General features: G+C 40.3%; 1 protein-coding gene across 7 annotated transcripts in view; it reads right to left on the bottom strand.

The window, feature by feature from the left end:
• plecb (plectin b) overlaps window positions 1–23,030 on the bottom strand; it is a 214,155-nt gene that overhangs the window by 128,690 nt on the left and 62,435 nt on the right. The window contains exon 1 of one of the 7 annotated variants that reach the window (XM_051957227.1): window positions 10,169–10,467. The exons of the other annotated variants lie outside the window; for them this stretch is intronic. Within the exon in view, the coding sequence (XP_051813187.1) occupies window positions 10,169–10,214 (46 nt within the window). The 5' untranslated portion in view covers window positions 10,215–10,467. Of the gene's footprint in view, window positions 1–10,168; window positions 10,468–23,030 lie in introns of those variants that run through there. 7 annotated transcript variants of the gene reach the window in all.

The following is a 23,030-nucleotide window of genomic DNA, read 5'->3' as shown; positions in this document are numbered from 1 at the left end:
AGTCCAGTCAGCCCAAACCCACTACTGCTCCTTCACTCTGCTCTTTTGCTCCTCTGAGCGAGGATGAGGTTTCCAGACCTCTGAGCGCAAAACCTACAACATGTCCTCTCGATCCAATACCCACCAGCATCCTGCAGATCATCTTGCCCACAATCAAACCTGCAGTCATGCACATTGTCAACTCCTCCCTGGAAACTGGCATTTTTCCTGCCAAGCCCGCGTCACCCCACTGCTCAAAAAGCCTCATCTCAACCCAGCCCAGCCCAGGTTGAAAACTACAGTCCAGTCTCATTTCTACCATTCCTGTCGAAAATATTGGAGCGCTCAGTATTTAACCAAGTCTCTGGACAACAACAAGTCACAGAATCTCTGCGGCTGGCGAGAGCTGCTGGTCAGTCCTCTGTCCTACTGCTGCTGGACTTGTCTGCTACCTTTGACACCATGAACCATCAAATCCTCCTCTCCACACTCTCTGAGCTTGGCATCTCAGGTTCTGTCCTGTTGTGGTTCAAGTCCTACCTCACAGGCAGATCCTTCAGAGTGTCATGGCGAGGGGAGGTGTCAAGGTCACACGACCTATCAACAGGCGTCCCTCAGGGGTCAGTGCTTCGTCCCTTACTCTTCTCTCTGTACACCACCTCACTTGGTGCAGTGATCCGCTCCCATGGCTTCTCCTACCACTGTTATGCTGATGACACTCAGCTTTTCCTCTCTTTTCCACCTGACGACACAACAGTTTCAGCTCGGATATCAGCATGTCTGGCTGATATCTCCACATGGATGAAGGAACGGCACCTTCAGCTGAATCTGTCTAAGACTGAACTCATGGTCTTTCCAGCTTGTCCATCTGTTCAGCCTCAGATCAGTGTCCAACTTCACTCGAGCCTACTTGTGCCCACAAACTCAGCCAGAAGCCTGGGTGTCATGATTGATGTCTTTAAGGTTCACATGGCCTCAGTTTCTCGTTCTTGTCGTTATGCCCTCTACAACATCAGGAAGATCAGACCCTTCCTGACCCAACAGGCCACACAACTTCTGGTTCAGGCTCTTGTGATGTCACACATTGACTACTGCAACTCTCTTCTGGCAGGTCTCCCTGCATGTACAGTCAAACCTCTACAGATGATCCAGAATGCAGCAGCACGTCTGGTCTTCAACCAGCCCAAAAGAGCTCATGTCACTCCCCTGTGCATCTCCCTTCACTGGCTTCCAGTTGCAGCCAGAATCAAATTCAAAACTCTCCTCCTGGCTTACAAAACATTTACAAGAATGGCCCAGGCCTACCTGGATTCCCTGATCCAGGTCTACTCCCCTTCACGCCCACTTCCCTCTGCATGGGAGAGACGACTGGTGCTTCCAGCCCAGCACGGCTCGAAATCTCTAACCAGATTCTTCTCCTCTGTTGTTCCCAAATGGTGGAACAAACTACCAAACTCTGTGCATTCTGCTGAATCCCTTTCTACTTTTAAGAAATAATTGAAGACTCAGTTGTTCAGAGAACACCTAGGCACTTAATCTGACTCCACCTTAGGGGTAGAATAAGTCAGGTGGTCCAAAACCCTCGATATCTCTAGCCAGACTCTTCTCCTCTGTTGTTCCCAAATGGTGGAACAAACTACCAAACTCTGAGTCCCTTTCTACTTTTAAGAGACAACTGAACCCTCAGTTGTTCAGAGAACACCTAGGCACTTAATCTGACTCCACCTTAGGGGTAGAATAAGTCAAGTGGTCCAAAACCCAGCACTTATTTAGCGTTGCCAAAGTTGAAAAAAAAGGGGGGAGGGGGTTTGGTAACTCTTCTGCAACTTGATGGCAACACCTTTGACCAATTGCACTTGAAGCACTTTTTGAACTTACTACAGGCTTTTCCTTATGTCTGAATTCTTGCTTGTGTTGTACGTCGCTTTGGACAAAAGCGTCTGCTAAATAAAATTGTAGAATTGTAGAAATTGAACTTTTGTCTCTTCTTTTTCTTAAGATTTAGGACATTACAGCAAATGCATACCACACAGAATACATTTTGAGTTCTCTCTACTTCTAGCCATTGTTGTGCTGTACACATAAAGTTACATTACACAGAAAACACAAATAAATACAGAGTAAAAACTGAAATTGCTTGGAGTTAAGAGGGTTGAGAATGAGCCATTTATACAGAGCACAGTCTCTCAGTTGTATAAAACCCTGGTTTGATTTTTCCATGCATGGATGAACTGGAGAACACACTCAAGCTGTATAATGACTTCTCCTCACAGTCAAAAGGCCTGTTGCTATTCATTCCTTCAGGTTCAGAGTCCAAAAGTGGTGTTTCCTTGCCAAACGGCAAGAAATCCTAAACTGCTCTCCCAAAATTTTTATCTCACTCTCATCAAAGCTTCAATTAACTTCAGTCTCATTCCATTCCTCTGACACACTACTGTTGTCAAACAGCTTGTTGCCTTTTTTGGCATTTTTGGCAGCCGGTTGTCTCTAATGAAAGACTAAAGTAGCATCTTGCCTGATGCTAGAACTGCAGCCAAGATAGATTACATTGATTTTTTCCAGGCTACTGTAATACTGAACGAGTAAACATATCAATTTCAACAAAAGGGCTCGAGCTGCACAGAAGGGTAACAGTAACGGGCTGAAACGCTGTTTTATATCAACTGGCTCCATTAAAGCAGCTACACCTTTCCTGAAACTTCAAAGACCTCGAGCAATCTTTCCTTCCCGTCTTTGTGCTCTATTTTACTTCGAGATGTGAGACGTGGATCTAATACAGACACAAAAAACAACTGCTACTGAACAGAGTGAATCAGGCAGCAAATGTTCCAACAGTGGCTGGTGCGTAAAAACTTGCAACAGACTTAAACAAATGATGTAAACCTTTAGATTACAGATATCTTAAAATCCTGCAATTTTGTGAGTCAATTGGCAGCATCTACTATCCTCTAACCTGCAGTCCTGTGCAAATGTTTGAGATTGAGTGGATTGCTGTGTAGTGGCCCGTATGAAGATGCTGTTCTGCCAACATATAATAAACCATTATGCCCATCACTGTCTAATAGTCTGTTTTGTGTGTTGCCAGGAGGCTTTGATTTTCCAAAGAATGAAGTTGCATTGTTAAATCTATTACCAAGACATTAGCAACAGATCCTTTAAGTCCTGTAAGTTGCCAGGTGGAAGAACTGTGATCACATGTTCCAGTAGATCAGTCAATCACGCTGTCAATAGATATCCACCACTGCTGAGAATCCAACTAGTCATGTTCTTTCAGAGATGACCGATAAAGTCCTTGAGAAAGTCACTTAAGTCTTCACAATAGCAATTTGTCTTACATGCATCACTATGGCTATGACAACCAACTGCTCTCTTTCTTCTAACTTTGCAGAAGGTTTAGGTGTTGAATTCTGGGACATGGTAGTTGAGGGATTTGGAATTACTCTAAGGATATTTAACTGCTTGATAAATTTGTAAAAAGTGTGTTTATTTTTATACAAATAAATGAAAATAGACACGACCGTTCAAAAGTTTAGGGTCACTTCGTCCTTTAATTTTTGAAAGAAAAGCAGTTTTTTCCAATGAAGACAATATTAAATTAATCAGAAATACACTCTAGACATTGGTAATGTGGTAAATGATTATTCTAGCTGGCAACAGCTGATTTTTTAATGGAATATCTACACAGAATTGCAGAGGAACATTCTCAGCAACCATCACTCCTGTGTTCTAATGCTACATGGTGTTAGCTAATGGTGTTGAAAGGCTCATTGATGATTAGAAAACCCTTGTGCAGTTATGTTAGCACGTGAATAAAAGCGTGAGTTTTCATGGAAAACAAGTAATTGTCTGGATGACCCCAAACTTTTGAATGGTAGTGTATGTGGATGGAGGCAGAATAAAGTAATTACCAATATTTATTTCCAGTAAAACTGGGCAGGTTCTAAACCCCCCCCCCGTTGCTGTGCGTGTGTTTTCATTAGTGTTAGTTTCATTATGATATGCCACTGAAATGTGGTCAGCAAAAACACATCAGTGCTGTGTATCAGCCTTTTTACAGGAGGGAAAACCCAGAGTTCATCTCTCAGCTGTGTGATGATAAAACATTCTGCTGCAATACCAGCCATTAGGATCTCAACCTAAAGGTCTTGCATGGGTGGAAAACCAGAACTATAGCAGCTACTGATGATTAGATGGAAAATAACTCTGCATAGTTCACACCTTAAGCATGCATACAAACATAAACTGGTGCAGAAGCAGGTGTGTACATATCAGACAGACACAATCATTGTGCATGTCTTCCTCCCTCACACACGCACTTCTCTTGCCACCAGCATTGCAAGCTAAGCAAACTCCAAGGATGTACTACCTCTCACTCTGTTGTCAGATGAGAACGATTTCATCATTACCCCATGCTGTGGCACCTCCTTATGTCTGGCAGCAAACGCTGGCCTGAAACTATCCTGAATGCAAACAGTGTTCTCTGTAATCAGTAAACTACTCTAGCCAGTTTGTTTCTGCTGCTGCTCGTTATTCGTGTGAAGCTCAGAGAGGATCTTCAAAGAATGTTCAGATCTGTAAACGGTGACACTTAGGCATGGGCCGGTATGAGATTCTGACGGTATGATAACCTTAGGCAAAAATATCACGGTATTATGATTGCAGCTCTAAAATGTGTACTTTGAATGTCTGTATTTTTTTTTTAAAAAAAGGAAAAAACGTTTCAATTGAACAGTCTTATATTTTTAAACAATATATAGAACATGATGGACATTAGAAAATATGTATTTAAAATAAATGACTGAATGACTAAATGATTGCTGAATTGTGGGCTGAGCTTCAGCTTTTGAGGTGGATGCCCTGTTGCTGCCAGAGCTGCTGCTGTCCTAAAAATAAAAAATAAGACATACAAAATAAAACATTACACGTGTGTCTCTCTTCTTCACATCATGTTAGAGAGTAAACTAGCTGATGTTATCCATCTTAGCAATAAAGATTGATGAAAGAAAAAAGTTGTGGATAACTTTTCTTTTTTCTTTTTTTTTAACTAAGGCAGATATGGTAACTAGCATGCTAAGATAAATCCTTAGCAAGCTAGTTACCATATCTGCCTCAGTTAAAATATAAAAAAAGTTACTAAAAGATAGAGATGAGTTTTGCACGTCGGGGGACCTTCTTCCTCCAAGCCGTGGCCGTCTGGCTTTTTACGGTAGCCGAAGTATTCCCAAACAGCCGACTTAAGGTCCTTACACACCGGGTACGTTTTTTTACGTGCGTTTTATTCGGACGTCAATTTTTTTTTCGAACCTGTATCCTGTCAATACACGCGTTCACATCGGCAACGTTTTCTCGCTCAGCGATTTTGCGGCATTTATTTTTTCGGATCATGGTCGATTTTTCTAAAGTTTCGCATTCTTTGTGACCACTTCTGACCAATCAGATTGCGTGTTGTTGCGACGTCCCATTTACCGGCATACAACATACTTTTCACTGTCAATTGCGTTGATGTCACGGTCATCAATTAGGTCTCGGTTGTTACCTTACGTTTATGGATTATAGTTTAATGTTGTGCTTACCCGGTACTGGCCCCGACTCACATTACAGTACATGATATCAAGACAGAAAGACATCGCAACGCATCTAATCAGAACTGAAAATAATCCGTCCGGTGTTGTGTTTTCTGCTTTTAGTATCTGTGGCATATGGTAGATATTATTATTATTCATACTTTATAGTTGAAGAAGTGAAGAAGATGTGGAGGAATTTGAGGGACACGTACGTGAGAAAGAAGAGAGAGGAGGGAGAAATGACGAGGAGTGGCCAGGCAGGTGGAAAACAGAAGAAGAGGTGGAAATACATTACGGCAACGTCTTCCTCCCCTTCGGAAACTCGCAAAAACGCATCGTGCTTGATATGTATGGACAGGTGCGTCAAAACTCGCATCCGAATATTTCGCAATTTCGCATCGTTTATTCGCATCGCTCCCGGTGTGTAAGGACCTTAAGTCCGCTTGGACGGCGGAAAAAGTTCCGGGGGCTCGCCTCCTTCAGCCATCACACAGCCTGCAGAGCTGCCTGCTTGTCACTCACAACAAACGCAGGTGAGCGGGGGGAGGGGCGCTTTAGCCTGCAGCTTCACACAGCGTGAGGGACCTCTACTTTCTCCCTGATGAGACGTCACATTAAAAAAAAAACCTGCTCATACCGCAGGAACGGTATGACGGAAAATTTTAGTGGTTTTGAAACCTTGACTTTTTCATACCGTGGTATACCTTAAAACCGGTAACCGGCCCATGCCTAGTGACACTACAACATGTGATTATGGGAAAATGATAACCCCACACACTACTGATGACACTCTGTGCACATCATTCCCTTCAAAACGTTCCACAGCTTTCCTATTTGTACTGCAAAGTGGGGCATAAAATCCAAAGAAACATCAGTGGAAATGTGGGGATGGTGTGAGCAATCCAAAGGAACAAAGACAGCCTCTCTCTGAGGTTTGACGTCAACAACAAAAGGAAAGCTGAAAAATCTCCCAATGCAATTCTGTTCCATCCATTCCACTAAAAGCCTACTTGAACCTTCTTGCTCTCCTGCCTCTGTTGACTTCACCTGACACCAGACGTGACAAACTGTGCAGAATGTCACCTTTGCCACCGGCTTTTCTGGTCAGAAAACAGAGGTACGTCCAAGTGAGACAGATGGAAACAGAGTCTACGTTAGAAGGGATGTAGTCCATCAGTGGCAGAAATTCTCTGGCAGTGGGACACAAACAGGGAATGAAGGCAGGGGTCTTTCTGAGAAGTAAATCCCAGAACACATACAAACAAGAAAGGGAATTCCCTCTGACTCTGATTCTACAAGTGTGTTTGTGGTGGACATGTGTTGGGACTTTCATACTGTAAAGATTAGATTTCCTTTAACAATGAACAAAAACAGAAGAAGGGGATCTTTTCCAACCCTCTGAAAGCCTCCTATTACTGTCAGTCTGTTACTTAAGACAAGAAAATAGTGAAATTAATATTTTGTCTCTGAACAACTGCCACCAGGTTACAGTGCTGTTTTAGCAGGACGAAACATTTAAAAATAAAAGTCGCTAAATTTCCTTTATTCCCAAACATGCAGGACTTAAATACACATTTACAAAACCAAGGACATTTTCCTGTGTAATAAAAGTTTCTTTCAGACAATAGAGAGAAGAAGGTAGGAGACCACTTAAGGACCTCACTTTTTTTTCGCTTTTTTGTGTTGCCATTTTCAACTGACTAAGGGACAATGATATTGTTAAAGTAATGTCTTCAAGTCCATCGTGTACCATTTTCATTCAAAAAATTTCATAGTTCTTTATGTAAAGGTGATCCTGACTAATGCAGGTAGGGCTGTTTCTCCCTATGGAATGAGCTATATAATTAAGCTTTGCAATTACTATAATTATAAAGATTTCTACAAAAAAAAAAAAAAAATCTTTTCAAAGCCCGGTATAGAGTTAGGATCAGCATGGTGCTGCATCACCTCCATCAGCTGTATTGATGGATTGTAAGGTTGGATCTTCCCATAAAGCAGGGCATCAACTGACTGGAGACTTTTGGAGAATACACAAGTAGCTTATTTGCTCTTCAGTTTGTTTTAAAGCTATGATGTAACCTCTTAATGCAGAGATATAAATCTATCTTACACACTGGGAATAAATTAAATCTTCATATACAAAGTTTCCAAAAGTTTGGAGGTCACAGAATCACATATATTATGGAACTGAATTAACAAGAATTTTTCAGACACAAATGCACACCCACAACAGGGCAGACAAGATGCTGAAGTGTATTTGTCATAGTGCAGGTGCAGAGTGACAGCAGGATGCTACAGCTCTCATACTAATGCACACTGTGGCTATTTGTCATGAGTTAAAACAGGGGGTTTTATAGGACAGCAGATCTCTCCTCAGGAAGTGCAACCGAGACTGAAATCGATCCGGGGATGAGATGGAGAAACAAAGAGAGGCAGAAGGGGAGAGACTTCAGGAGAGATCACACCAATTACACCCCCTGAACATCTGACAGCTTTCCTGGAACCACAGCCTCATTTTCCCCTCTGACACTGAACATAAACCGTCCTGTTTTCCTGTACAACAACATGATCTCACTAAGCATCTTAATACTGCAGATGAAAAAACTCTGATGAATAGTTTTCACACACTGAGGTGTGCTCTAGACATCAGGCTCTAGAAGTCCCTGTCCAAGTTTTGCACTGTAGTGAGATCCAATAAACGGTTTCCTATTAGTGTAGCTGTGTGAAGACTCACACTCACAGTCTACAGAAGGAACCAGACAGTGACACAACTGTAATTACATAAAGATTTATCCTGGGACACTGATGAAATCAAGAGCTCAGAAGTTTGCTTAATCCAGTCTCTCCCATCGCTGATGCCTTAATCATAAACAATGTCTGTAAAATCATGCTTGAACACTAAAAAACAACATACGGGTGACTGCTTTCAGGGGTCAACTTTGCTTTGAGTCAGCATGAAGCTCTTTTGTCAGCAGAAAAATCAATGTTACCACTTTAGCCCACCACCATTATTCAACTCTGACAGCTCAGCTAGCACCCCGATCACCACCCCACAGAGCTGAGAAGTGGCATCCCGACTCGATCAGGTCACATTTCCTCTGGCTTTAGAGCCTTCTTTTGATGTGATTTAATTTAAAGAATATAGCGATGCTAAACACTGATTTTAGATTAATGCACAGCTATTTTTTCTCAGTTAATTGGATTTTTTGTTTGGTCTGCAAAGCATAAACAGTGGAAAATGCTAGTCACAACAACCCTCAAAAACAAAGTGACTTGTTTTCTCACACCAACCATCCTATAAACAAATATATTCAATTCAGTGCAATGCAATAAAGAGAAGCACCCATTTTTTTAGTTTTATAAACACAGAGAAACTGATAATTCTAATATTTTACAATACAATCTAGAGTATTTTCAGAAACAGTTTGAATGCTATAATGCTGCATTTTGTATTTAATCTGAATCCTTTCTTGTGCATTTTCAACATCTTAAACCAACAGCTCCTATTGCACACCAGCCCTCATTGTTTGCATTGCTTCTACCAAAATTGCATTCTGGTGTTCTTTGCCTTACAGCTGAAGGATTCTTGAGAAATATTTTCATATTTCCTGAGGCTGCACTGTAAATTGTTCCTGTAATGCCTATAAATCTATACACTATAGAGTACAAACAGGATGTGGCTTGCTTTCCCTATTTGACTGGTGTCTGCCTGCTTCTGTACTCTAGGCATTTATATACATACTTGTTTAAAGACAGATAAGAGATATGTCTATATTTTAAGATTACACTTGCAACATTTATCAGAAACAGTGCTTGCTTGCAAATCTATATTAGCTCTTATTTCCTGGTCTTCCTCACAGCTGTTATTATCAAGGTAGGAGAGCATTCATAGTGTACAATAGTAACCCATTCCTGACATTCTCCTGTTAGAGCTATGTCACTCACCAATTACTGACAACAGAAACTACAAGCAGCACATGTGCATAACTGGTTCTGAAAGGTGAAACCTGGCAGATCACAGGTTGAAAAGAGTGCAGGACCATTTACTGGAGAAATTACTGAAGAAAAATGAATGCAAAAATATATGTTAAAGAAAAACTACACATCATCGTGGTTACTTGTATGTTATAATGAAGTGACTTTATGCTGCATCTCTCGAGGAAAATTACAGGCTGCATATTCATTAGGCACAATTTCCTCACCAATTTAGGAGAAGGTAAAAGGAAAGGTGATAGTCCGAATTTACATGGCAGGTTTGCATTGCAAATGTGAGAACTTTGTGTACCTCAGTCAAAGTACCAACATGCTTTACTCCTTCATTATTTGTCCATGTACACCAGCTGGAACACAGGAACACATTTATCTGTGCCGACAGTGGTAGACAGAAATCTAGAATGCCACTTTAACACAGGTAAATAAAGTAAATTTCAATTTAATATATGATTGTGAGCACAGAGTTAAAGTTGTCTGAGCTGGTGGATATTCTGAGCTTCCACTGCTTTTCAAACAATGCCTGTGCCGGACACCCCTCCCTTCCTATAGAGACACAATAACACAATAAAATGTCAGCCTCATTCTTTTCTGTTTGGCCTGCAAATTTCAATAAAAAGCAGAAAATAAAATACCTTTCAGAGAAGTAATCTCATTTTGGATAGACCTGGGGCTGTCCATTGGCACTTTTTGGCTTCCGATGACAATAAAAGCTGCAAATGTTGAAGATTCAAAAGTTTTGGCTTCCTTCTGCTCAGATGATGACAGAACTGATGCCTTAACTGAACTGACTCCTGTGCCGGACGTTCTAGCGGTTCTGAGTCTTTTGCCTCTCTTTGACCACGTTCCTCCTCTGTCTGCAACTGCAGGTCTGCTGACTGGAACTCTCCTCTGTTTTGGTTCCTGTGATACACCATGTGCACACACACACTCGTTTACAGTCACGCACACACACAAACATTCGGTGTGTGCAGTAATGTGTGCGCACGGTGCAAAGCTCCTCCCATGGATCCGCCTCTTCTTCCTCCGCCTCCTGTTTCACCTAGAACTGGCTTTTCAGTCACTGCAAATGGAGCCAATCACTGACACAAAACAGCCCATCAGGATGCAGAGTAGATTACCCATCAATCAGCCAACTTTAAGAGGCTGATGTTAGTGAGGATTTTGTAGAGGATGCAGATATCCAGAGAGCTGAGGGTGGAAGCAAGTTCAAGAAAAAAAAGGATGATGAGCATGTTTGTACTTGATGGTTAAGGCTTCGGATAGCATTATGTCGATATCTATCCTCACAAAAGGTCCACATACTAGCATGTATATGTGGGTGTGTGCCACTGCAGAAAAAAATGAATCCCAGAACCACACCCACATCCATGCATTAAATCCCAGACTGAGCCTCCTGCTTACAGACCAACCGCAAACACATAAACAACTCTCTTTCTATATCTATTTACACATCTACCTGGGTTTGTCTATGACACTAAGTAGTATTACAGCAACATACAATGTTAAAGCTGGACATAAAATACTTAAGAAGCTCTGGAAAAATGGGAAAATTGTAAAGTACATTTTTGAGCTAGGACCAGCAACTTAAACATATGGAATTTCAGACATGCTTCAACAAGGAGCAAATATACACTACCATTTAAAAGTTTGGGGTCACTTAGAAATGTCCTTATTTTTGAAAGAAAAGCATTTTTTTTCCAATGAAGATTCAATGTAGACATTAACAAGATTTCAATGTAGACATTAACAATGTCTACACTGTATTTCTGTTTCATTTAATATTAATTAAATGAATCAGAAATACAGTGTAGACATTGTTAATGTCTACACTGTATTTAATGGAATATCTCCATAGGGGTACAGAGGAACATTTCCAGCAACCATCACTCCTGTGTTCTAATGCTACATGGTGTTAGCTAATGGTGTTGAAAGGCTCATTGATGATTAGAAAACCCTTGTGAAATTATGTTAGCACATGGATAAAAGTGTGAGTTTTCATGGAAAACATGAATTTGTCTGAGTGACTCCAACGTTTTGAACAGTAGTGTAAATCCTGATTAATTCAGGACTAGACACTTAGTGACACTAGACACTAAGCTGAAGTTGTTTGCCCACTGTGACACAAAACCCCAAAGGAAGCAGAACCATAACTGCTTGTGCAATGTCATATCTGCAGGTATGCTAAAAATGCAATAAAGTGGGAAGCATTTCCTCCTTCCGTGCTCGCAGGGAATATGTAACACATCTCAGCCTAATCGTAGCGTCATTCATAGCTTCTAGTCTGCCAAATATCTTGTCCTCTGTGATAAAATGTAGAATTACATGAAGCAACAGGAGATATTCTCAAAAGAAAGTCTCTGTAGAAGAAAAACATTTTTAATCAGGATTCCAAATTGAAGATCCACTGCAGTTACTAAAGCCAAATGTACAGTACTCAAAACATTAATTATCTCCTGAAGTATGCTGAAAAACTTTTGATGTCAGCATGAAACTGATGATAGACAAACTTGGCTCTGTCTTTAAACAATCTGTGCTTCATATGATTAAATTCCAAACTACTGGTATTCTTTGTAGTCGCATTTCAGCTTATATATCATCCTAACAAAAGACGCCTGGTCTACCAAGCAGCACAGGCTGCAGTTAAAGCCACAGGAAATGGATTAAATTGTACCAGATTAATACGGAACACAATAAATGATGGCAAATCAATCCGTCCACTACTAATCGCTTTGCCTCAGTCTCAGCTCAGACAGCAGGCTGCTTTGTTGCAGAACTATTATTTGATTCAGCTCTTGTATGGCCTCTTGTACATAATAAGGGATGTCTGGAGGAAATGACTGGCACATATTTGGCAGTGAGGGAAAATGGAAGTCTTGCTGTTCTGCTATGTCAAGGAGAGTTCAATCATGTGTGTATAAATGTGTGTGTGTGTGTGTGTGTGTGTTTTGAAGTGTACAGTTCTTGTACAACCACTGTGTATGAATGTACAGATGCACCCAGCTGTGTGTTTTTGTACGTTAAGTGTTGTGACTGCTTGCTTTGGCTAACATGAGTAATCCTCTGGACCTGTGCCTGTCGAACTCTTTCCATGCCCGACTGTTGTCACTGTGACATGTTCCATTAACAACAGCCAGACAACGCAACAAGAGGATGTACACTGGGAATTACAGTAGTTTACTACAGACCCTAAAAGTACTTCATTCAGTGCATAAACTGATAGATGTGAATTAGTTGGGTTTCTTTTTCCTTTTTGTCTCTCAGATAAGCAGAAACTGCTTAATTATGCATTTTGTGGAAACAGTTTCAACAAAAAGCAACAGAAAAATTTAGTAATTCTAATCCTTGATTTGACAGTGCTCGATTTAGACGGTCGCCAGGTTGCCGCAAGCGCCGGGAATCATGGCAGGTTGATGACATCATACAAAGTGGCTGCCTCCATGAAGAAAACATGATAGGCGGTTCAGCTCGATGGAGCGCTCGATTTCGACGGTCGCCAGGTCGCCATTTGCGACTAAAAACGTTGCAAATGGCGACCTGGCGACCGTCTAAATCGAGCGCTGATTTGAAAAAGAAAAAATTCAACAATGTGAAATGCAAAGGAATAAACAACTGGTGTTTATCAGGGAAAAGCAGGCATCTGTGGAGTTACAAATTGACTGTTATGCACTGGATAAACTGCTACATATTGCACTCATAAACAATACTTCATTAAAAAAAATGAAGTTATCTAGGGACCAAATGAATCTACATTTCAATTCAAAATTAAACATGAAGCAGCTACAAAACAGCAAGGAAAAATTATGAAATCATGCAGTACAGAAAGTGACATTTAAAGTGTGCTTATGTTCCCAAACATTATTAAGGCTTGTCCACTGAAAACTAATCTATGTCTTCAGTTTTTGCTGAATAAAACCAAATCACAGCTCAGCATAATAGCCAGATGACTAAAACTAATAAACATTTAAGATTCTTCTCAAAAGACAAGAAAAGCACTCAGAGAGCAGTAAGTGTGTTCAACTGTTGTGTCATTACCGACGGATGAAATCTTTAAAACAGTCATGGCAGAAATCATGGCAACATAGAATGTGGCCATTTAATATAGATGCACCCACAAACAAAATGACCTTGCACTGAGCACAGGCGTGTGTTATGCATGTGTACAGTATGTACAGATACGAAATCACATGACCTAAGTATGTAGTGAGAGGCAGGAATTGATGGGACTCAAAAACACCCCCACAATTTAATCAGTTGTTCCTTGTATTATTTCCAACGGTAAGTCCTGATAAGTCCGCAGCAGTCAATTTGTAGTCGGATCACAATCATGTGATCGTCAGCAGGCATCTGACGTTGTGTTCACCTGTAGTCATAGTTACAGTGACACCATGCTGCTATCTGGCAATGATACAGAAATCTTTAATAAATGAATCCGGACTATAAGTCACATCACTGTCAAAGTCTAATGAATTGGTCCTGGTGTCATTTCTGACCTTCTGTGAAAATCTGATCCAAATTCTTTAGTCTGTGTTTGAGTAATGTTACTAACAGACAGACAGACAGACAAACCAACGCTGATCGTCACATATGCTCCGCCTCATGGCGGAGTAATAAATGAAAAGGTAAAACACACATAATATAGTGTCTGCCACGAGGAGTCCCTCACTCTAAACACAAAGATGCAGTTTAAATATGTCATGAAATAGCAAGTCGTCATGGGAGTTCGACATTATTGGCAATGAAAATCTATCCTGACATGGTGCAGGAAAAAAAACAAAGTGTTATTTGTGACCGAAACAACTATACTAAGTAATCATTATTGACAGAATGAACAGCAGTGTGACAAGCTAGCTAGTTCACATAGATCTTCTTCCTTGCACTCTCTGATGTATCATCTAGTCTTTACTGTGTTTTCTAAGCTACTGAGAGTTAAGTGGGAATAGCACAACTGCTAGGCAATCAAAATGTCATTGAGACATCTTAATACAAGAACGTTCCAGCGGCATAGCTCAGTGGGTAGAGTGGCCGTCTCGCAACCAGATGGTTGCAGTTCGATCCCCTGGCCCATCGTGCTCATGTCGAGGTGTCCCTGAGCAAGACACCTAACCCCTAATTGCTCCTGATGGGGCGTGGTTAGCGCCTTGCATGGCAGCTCCCGCCATCAGTGTGTGAATGTGTGTGTGAATGGGTGAATATGATGTATCATGTAAAGCGCTTTGGATAAAAGCGCTATATAAATAGAACCATTTAAATAAACCTTAAATACTGTTTCGAGAGCTAACTAAAAAAAAATAATCATAGCAGTTACATTTGGAAACCATAATTCTGCAATTAAAGGAATATTTCAATCTTAAGGAAAATATCTGTGTTCATTTTCTGACAAAAGTTAGACTGAAAGAATAATACCACTCATATATATTCATATCCATCCAAAATTCACCTATGAACATCTATATCTCAAAAATCCATATGTTGTCTCATTTTTGCAGAAATGACATGTTGTGGTTCCATGGAGGAGGCACTGGCAGACAGAACCACATTACCGGTATTCCCCTAGTTTTTATTCTTTGTGCTAAGGTACATTAAGCAGGTGCTACGAATGCATACATATTTGTCCTACAAACCAATAAAACAAGCAATCTTCTATCCTCTCAATGCTACACAAGAGCAAATAAGCACTCTCTTCTTTAAAGTGCATGGGCCATCTATATGTGTTGTGCTATTTGCATTTACAGGTAGTGCACTAAACTACCACAAGTAGTCTAAATATAAATCTTGGTAAGAATCTGAACTTGAGAAATTACTGTCCTATCAAATAAGGAAATGAGCAATATGTGTTTGTGTGTTTGAGTTCTCAGCAAGACTTACGTCTATTTGCTTAGCAATTAACTGATTTTGTTGTGGTACAACAGATTCGCCCCATAATGACACATGGTCTGCAGCTGGAAAGCCAATCACAGATAATGATTCTAATTGCAAGAGTACATTCTGCAGCTGGAGTGGAGAATGGAAGCCTAATACCAAAACAGCTTTAGCTTAAACTAAACAAGTCATTTCTACATCTAACATGGCCGCATGTTGTTCAGTGTTAAGGGGAGCTTCACCTGGCCGAGTACTAAAAATGACCAATGTTGAAAGTTTCATATTGCACACACTTTTTAAGATAAGATATGCAACCTGTACATTTTTAGAGACCTCTATACACCAACTTTACTGTGAAACCAAATGTTTTTCATTTTGAACAACTGGATTGAAATTAAATACTGTTGAATTATGGAACCCGAAATTACATCTTGTATTTGTCCCAAGCAAAATCTCATGCAATATTTAACATAAAATGATACCAGTGCACCACGTAGTACTTTAAGTATGGACCTGTGCGCCTATTAGGCATTTTGTCATATTTCACTGTGGTTACCTTGCTAATGAAACGAAACAATTGCTCCAAAGATTTTCGTATATAACTCAGCATAGAATGAAGTTATCAAAAAAAAAAAGGCTAATAGGTGCATTCTACATAGCCTATGCTACCAGCATGCCAAAAATGGGAAGTTTTGGTCAAAAGCGTAAGAAGATAAATTAAGGGGCAGTTTATGTGTGTCCGAAAATCAAATTTTGAGAAATCGGCACTTAAAGTTTATGATTGATGATGATTCATTATTTAAGCAAATTTAAAAAAAAAAATATTCAGGAGAAAGAATACATGTTTAGGTATATGATAATCATCTTTTTTAAAATTTGACTTTTTCACCCAAATCTATCATATTTGAAGGTAAAGCTCCCCCTTAAACAAATTTTATCTAAATCATTGTAAGACTTTTACTTTGTGCCTGACATTTGAAAAATGCAGACACTGTCCTCTGGTATCCTTTCTAAATGTTTTACAGAGATGTAAAAACAAAGCGTAGGCCTGCAGCTGCTCATACAGTTACATGCTGCAACAAACACAGCCTCTAATGTCAAACACCAACTTTTCAGCTGGCCAAGGTCACCGGGATGAATCTTTCAGGCACGAGCACTGTTTCATAAGTGGGTCTTGGGAGGAATGAGAGTTGTGAGGAGCAGGGCTTTTGTCATGCTAGCTCTGTCTGAGCTGGAGTTATTAACTTCTGAACAGTTTGTAAGTCCAGTGCAGACTTATAGCAGGATCCTGGCAATCTACACAAGGGTTTATTAGTCGACGGGCAGCCTGTAAATTGCTGGGGTTTATTTGCTAAAGCCTGCTAAGGGAATCTTCTCTCATCCTCACGCTAACAGTCAAAGTCTATGATGACTTTATTGTTGCAAGGCATGGCAATTAGATTAAGTCTCTTGCTCAAAACATATCTGTACTTCATTTTATTGCCTTTTTCAACAGTCAGAGAAATAGAACTAAATATGTCTTATCTGATATGAAGTTCTCTATGTATCAGGAAAAAAGTTTAACTTTGTTTAGGAAATCACACTGAATGAAAAACAGCAATATATACTACACAATTATAGTGTGGGTTAAAAAAACAAACAAATCAAACCTCATTACACATATTGGCCATTGTAGGCTTACTTGTTACTCCGCCAAGGAGGCGGAGCCTTGGCCGAGTTATGTGACGATCGGCATTTGTTTGTCTATTTGTCTGGCTGTCTGTTAGCAACATTGCTCAAAAACAGACAAATGGATTTGGATGAAATTTTCAGGGAAGGCCAACCGGACCATCCACCGAGGGAGCAGCAGCATCATCCTCATCCTCATCCTCATCATCACGGGCACACAAGTACCTTTCAGTCACTGGTACTTGGTGCCACTTTCTCAAATTATCTTTCCAAAGATAAAATTCAAAGGCTAACAAATTAGCCTACTATCAAACTGACAGCTGCTTTCAGGTGCGGTCTATTTATCCCTTTTCCCTCAGAACATCATATTTCAAGCGTAATATTAATCCCAGTGTTACGTTGAAATATTGTGTTCTCTTCCTCCCTTTTCCCATCATTCACATCTCACCATCTTATTTGTTTTGTGTTGTTGTTGTTCATCTTAATGTGTGCTATTGTTGTTGTTATTTAGTTTAGTTTAATAAATATACACAAATATAAGTTCAGTGCCTCAATTGTTTTGTTGTTCACATTTTGGTCTCGAACTTGTATAGATTCCAGCTACCTCAATTTTATACATAACCTCTCAAGCTAAATAATTCCACTTATAATTCCTGAAGCTCTTCTTGACAGCGCAACAAGAAGTGTTTCATATGCTAATTATTATATTTGTCTAATCTAAATACTTCGCTGGTCGAATATCAGGTAGATTATATAATAATTCTGTATAAAACCCTTAACCCCATTTGAGCAAACATTAACCCAACATTAATATTGGTGGAGAAACATTACTATAATCTTACAGTTATAATTGGCGGAGAAAACCCTTACAAACATATATCAAGGAATCCTACATGACAGTCACATGATTGCGATCCTACTACCAACCACTGCAGACTTCTCAGGACTTATCCATCAGAAATGATACAAGGAACAACTGATTAAATTGTGGGGGTGTTTCTGAGTCCCATCAATTCCTGCCGCCCGCTACATAGTTAGGTCACAGTATCCACACATAGCGTACACATGCATAATGCACACCTGTGCTTAGCGCAAGGTCATTTTGTTTGTGGGCAGACCTTTACTAAATGGCCACATCCTAAGGTGTTGTGATTTCTGCCATGAATTTTTTCAAGATTTCATCTGTCGGAAATCATACAAGGACTGAGCAGCCTTGGTGAAGTTCTGCACTCCGAGTGCTTTTCTTGTTTTCTCTGTAACACCACTTTTGCTGTAAATTTGGCATTATATTCTCATAGACATACCATGAGTGGTCCTAACAGGTGTAAAAGCAAAAATTTATATATCTGCTTTAAATTGCCATCTTAATGTGTAATATGATTTTTCCAGGATATGGTGCAGATGTTTGCAGAATGTTTCATCTGAAACATTCATGGTGTTTCTCTCAGATCTACAAAGAAATAAGTGATGGAAACAGTTGTGGGAAGACTGCAAAAAACTAATGGGTAAAAGTTCAAAACCAGCATACACACTTTTCACCACTGGACACTTGTCCAATCAAAATTCCAAAAGGTGTCATGTTCCAGTTCTGCTGTCAGAAATGTGGTTTTAGACACTGTTAAATGATCTGAAAAGCACTTGCTATAGTGATACCAAAGCTGAGACATAAAAAGGCTTTTTCTTGGATTTGCATCTATCTGTGCTGTGGCAACAGACATTGGAAAAAGTAGCTACACCTTGAAGAATAAACTACTATAAAGTGAGACACAAAAATAACCTGCCATTTTAGCTGTCCTGTCGCAAAGCAGTTGGACATCCTCCACTGATCAGAATAAACAAACAATTGCATGGCTTGTGTTTCTTGGCAACAAAAGCAGGAGCGACTGTGTGGACTCCAAGTGGCAAATGAACAACTTGTTGAAGAGTAACAAACTACCAATGCCATATTTCAGATTGTATAATTGTGCCAGTTTCTTTCTCTGTGATGTATCACAGTTCTGCACACTGCTGCTGTACTGAACCTAACTGCTGATACTCTTTACCTCAGAGTGTTTCATAGTCCTGCTGGTTCTCAGCTTGGTAGCTCACAGCCTCTCTGCTCCATGTACATCAGACTGGTAGCCCTGCTGTGGACATCCAGACAAAACATTCCTTCTGTCTGAGGTCACCCACCCACTCAAATCTCCAGCCCAAAGTACCGGCTTAGAGCCCCGGGCAGCAGTCAGCAGGAGACCAGCCTCCCCATGGAGAGAAACAGTCTGTGTTAGTCTGTGATAAAATAGTTACGCCATCAGAGTGAAAATGGTAAATCAGAGTCTTTCCATACAGGATGTTGTGTTTTGTGACAGGGAAAGAAAAATCTGTAGGCAGAGAAACTATGTCAGAGTGATTTAATCACCTCAACGTCAGCTGGTATTGAATTTATGTAAAACTATCTTATAGCTTACAGAATTGTCATTTTTACGATGGATTTTATAGTTCCATGTGTTGTATGTATATAGACAAAGCTGAAAATACAAGAAGTAGAGGAGAGGTTTTTATAGTTTGTTTTGCTTGCCGTGTTGACAGGCAAACAACCTGCAGCTTTTATAATCTCTACAGGGAGGCTGATTTTCCAACCGTACTGTTACACGCAAGACTGCTGAGGAATTCTATGAATTGAAACAGATGGGAAACAAGGCACAGAACAAATGACCCCTGCAGGTTTCCTCCTGTGCTCCACCCGAAAAAGATGTCATGTCTCACATGGGCCTTCCAGCGGTGAGATTTCACTCTGTAAAAAAGTGTCTCCAGTTTTGAGATTTGGATAAATGACAGCAGAGAGGCAAATACCGAAAGGTTCTGCTCTGAGTCACATCCTATTTGTGGAAGGGAGGAAAAGAGGGCAAGATTTAAATGAAAAACTCCAAGCTGTGGACATGGCGCAGAATGGGGCTTCCCAGAGGTCCCCCACCCACACTCTGACTCACTGGCTTCATCTCAGACTAAGTTAGCTGCAGCTGGACTGAGACCATCACCGGAGAGATGCTGTCATTTCAGCTTTATTTAGACTCCACCATCAGCTACTGAAGACAGAGGAGGCTAATCCACACTTTGATTAAAAGATCATCCTGGAATCTGCCTACTGACCTCAAATACGGAACAAAGTCATCATGTGTTTCAGCTACTGTTCCCTGATGTCCTAGAAATCAACTCAAAGCTTTTTATTCCTTTGGGATTTCCTTAAAAGTCTATTCGTATGCTTTTTTAAGATCGTCAGGTCTGTTGTTATGAGGACAAGGATCCACTAGGGGCTGTGCTTACCCTGTGAAGTCCAAATAAAGTCAGCCAGGATAAGGAGAAGTAAGGACAGTTAAGCACACAAAATATTATGATGATTGTGGAACTAGAACATACAGTCAAAAAGATCAGTCTGTGAAAACTAAATATTATTGAAGAGGCTGTACTCTCTGGAGCCCTGGTATGTGTTAGTAATATACAGAGGATGATTCATAAATTGTGCATGATAGAAAGAGTATATTCATATTTAATAAGAGGAATACACTTCCTTTCATTAGATACTCATTAAGTCTGCTGTTTCTGCAGAGAACCAGAAACCTCCAGAGAGCTACAAGCTAGATGCTCACATTTTATAGCTGTATCAGTGGTATCCATCCATCCATTATCTATACACCGCTTAATCCTCATTACGGTCATGGAGGGCTGGAGTCTATCCCAGCTGATTTAGGGTGAAGACAGGAGACACCCTGGACAGGTCACCAGTCTATCACAAGACTACACAAAGACAAACAATCACACTCACACCTATGGACTATTTAGAGTCACCAATTAACATCAGCATGTTTTTGGACTGTGGGAGGAAGCTGGAGCACCTGGAGAAAACCCACACATGCACAGGGAGAACATGCAAACTCTGTGCAGAAAGAACCCAGGCCCAGGCCGGGGATCTTCTAGTTGCAAGGTGATGCTGCTAACCACTGAGCCACTGTGAAGTCTGTATCAATTGTATGTAAGAAAAAAATATAACTTTAAAATTAAGTTGAATCGTTGCAGAGAAAATCTGGAAATTCAGTTTAAAAAACCAATTTACTATTATTTCGCTAATAAATGTTTGGTCTATAAAATGTCACTAAATAGCAAAAAATGCCCTTCAACTGAGAGCTTTAAATGTCTTATTAGGTCTATCCAATGCTTCAAACTGATTGAGCTGCAACATCAATTGATTACTATAATGGAACTCAATTAATTCAGATAACTACTCTGATAGTTGATTGAATGTTCTTTTTTTTTTAGCAAAAATGCCAAATATTTACCTGTCACATGTGAAGAGGTTCTGCTTTTCTTTATCATGTATACAGTGCATATACACAGCCATAACATTAAAGCCACCTGGTTATTATTGTATTTGTCCCTCTTGTCAGGGCACCTCTGGGGGTTTCGTATGGTGTCACCTGGCATAGGGACACTGGGAGCGGATATTTTGGGTCATGTGGTTTTTGGGTTTGAGGCCCTATGTGGACGGGGCTTGTTTCATTGCATCCCTTTAAAGAGTTATGGGGATTTTGTGGGTCTGGTCAATGTCTTGAGCATTTTGCCATAATCCTCAAGCCATTCCTGAGCAGCCGTTGCGAATGGGGAGCCTGGAACAAAAGGTTTAGGTGGATGGTATGGGTCAAAGTAACACTATACACTTCACCAGTCTGTGGTTTTAATGTTGTGGATGATCAGTGTACATTGTGATGGGAGAATAAATATCTTTTGGTTTTCTTGCCCACTGACCTGGACTCAATAGAATAGTCAGATATTATTAAAAATTTAAATTGAGATGTTCTAATTAAACATTCAGTGTGTAACCGGTTGTGTGTTCTTCAGTACACTGACCAAAGACCCCAGGTAAGGAGCTATGTTGTGAAGCTATTTTGGTGTGGCTGCACTCGTCATTGCAAATTCCTGCAGTGTCACCTGATGCGCACTCACTCATACACAATAATCTAGAAAGCAGAAGCTGTAGAACTGTTGCTGTAAAAATGCCCAAGTCTTAAAGCGCCCTTAGAATACCTCTTTGTAGCATCACAACATTATACATTTGGTCCTATAATGTTTGGACAGTCCAGAAGAGCCCTATGATCCAAGCGTTTTTTCCTTTTGTGTGTACAGTCAGAGTCAAGTTAGCCATCTTCACAGAGCTTGAGAGAGACTCAAATGTTCAGGCTCCACAGATACTCTTACTGTAAGACTGTTATCAAGTCTTAGCAACACATGCAGCCAGAGTGCAGCTTTCATAGGAATGAATGCGGTGTGATTTTTGACCATGTTATCCTGACCCATCCACATGCCTGACCGATATTCATGACCCCAGGCCATCTGAGAAAATGATAAGAAAGAGAGAATATGGTATTCAAAACCATAAATTAAAAAAAAAAAGATGAAGGAAAGGCTGTTAGCTGACAATGTAAAATGCTACTGATCTAGGCAGGTAATTCTACAATAAAGGCTAGTTATGTTACTAAATCACGTTAGTTCAAATTTGCCCCTGGTGTTTGGTAATGTGTGGACTCATTTGGATCAGCCACATCAGTGTAACTCTGGTAAAAAATACCCTGAATATTTGTATTTATTTGCTGCTTTCTTCCCAGCCTTGAAAGCCACTTGAGGTAATTAGCTACTCCCAAATGCATAAAACACTGTGCACTTGCAAATCACTATAGTAGGAGCAGCAACGTGGCTGTAGCACAACTTTAGTACAGCATGCATGTCATCTGGTTAGGTAAATGTACTGTCACATCATTGTCATGACATCTCTCCTGGCCTTCAGCTGTGAATTCATGGTATGAATGTAAAGGCCAAAGACAACTAATGTAAAACAAAAAGAGGAGAAACTTGTTTTAAGGACTTTTTATCCCCTTCCAAAGAGCACCTCAAACTAACTCTGCCGAGTTCAGGTAGCGCTCCTTTTCTTTGTCTTCC

This window comes from Acanthochromis polyacanthus, chromosome 12 (assembly GCF_021347895.1).
Source record: "Acanthochromis polyacanthus isolate Apoly-LR-REF ecotype Palm Island chromosome 12, KAUST_Apoly_ChrSc, whole genome shotgun sequence".
NCBI lineage: Eukaryota > Metazoa > Chordata > Actinopteri > Pomacentridae > Acanthochromis > Acanthochromis polyacanthus.
Note: the sequence above shows the minus strand (reverse complement) of the source record. Positions and strands in the feature narration are given on the sequence as shown.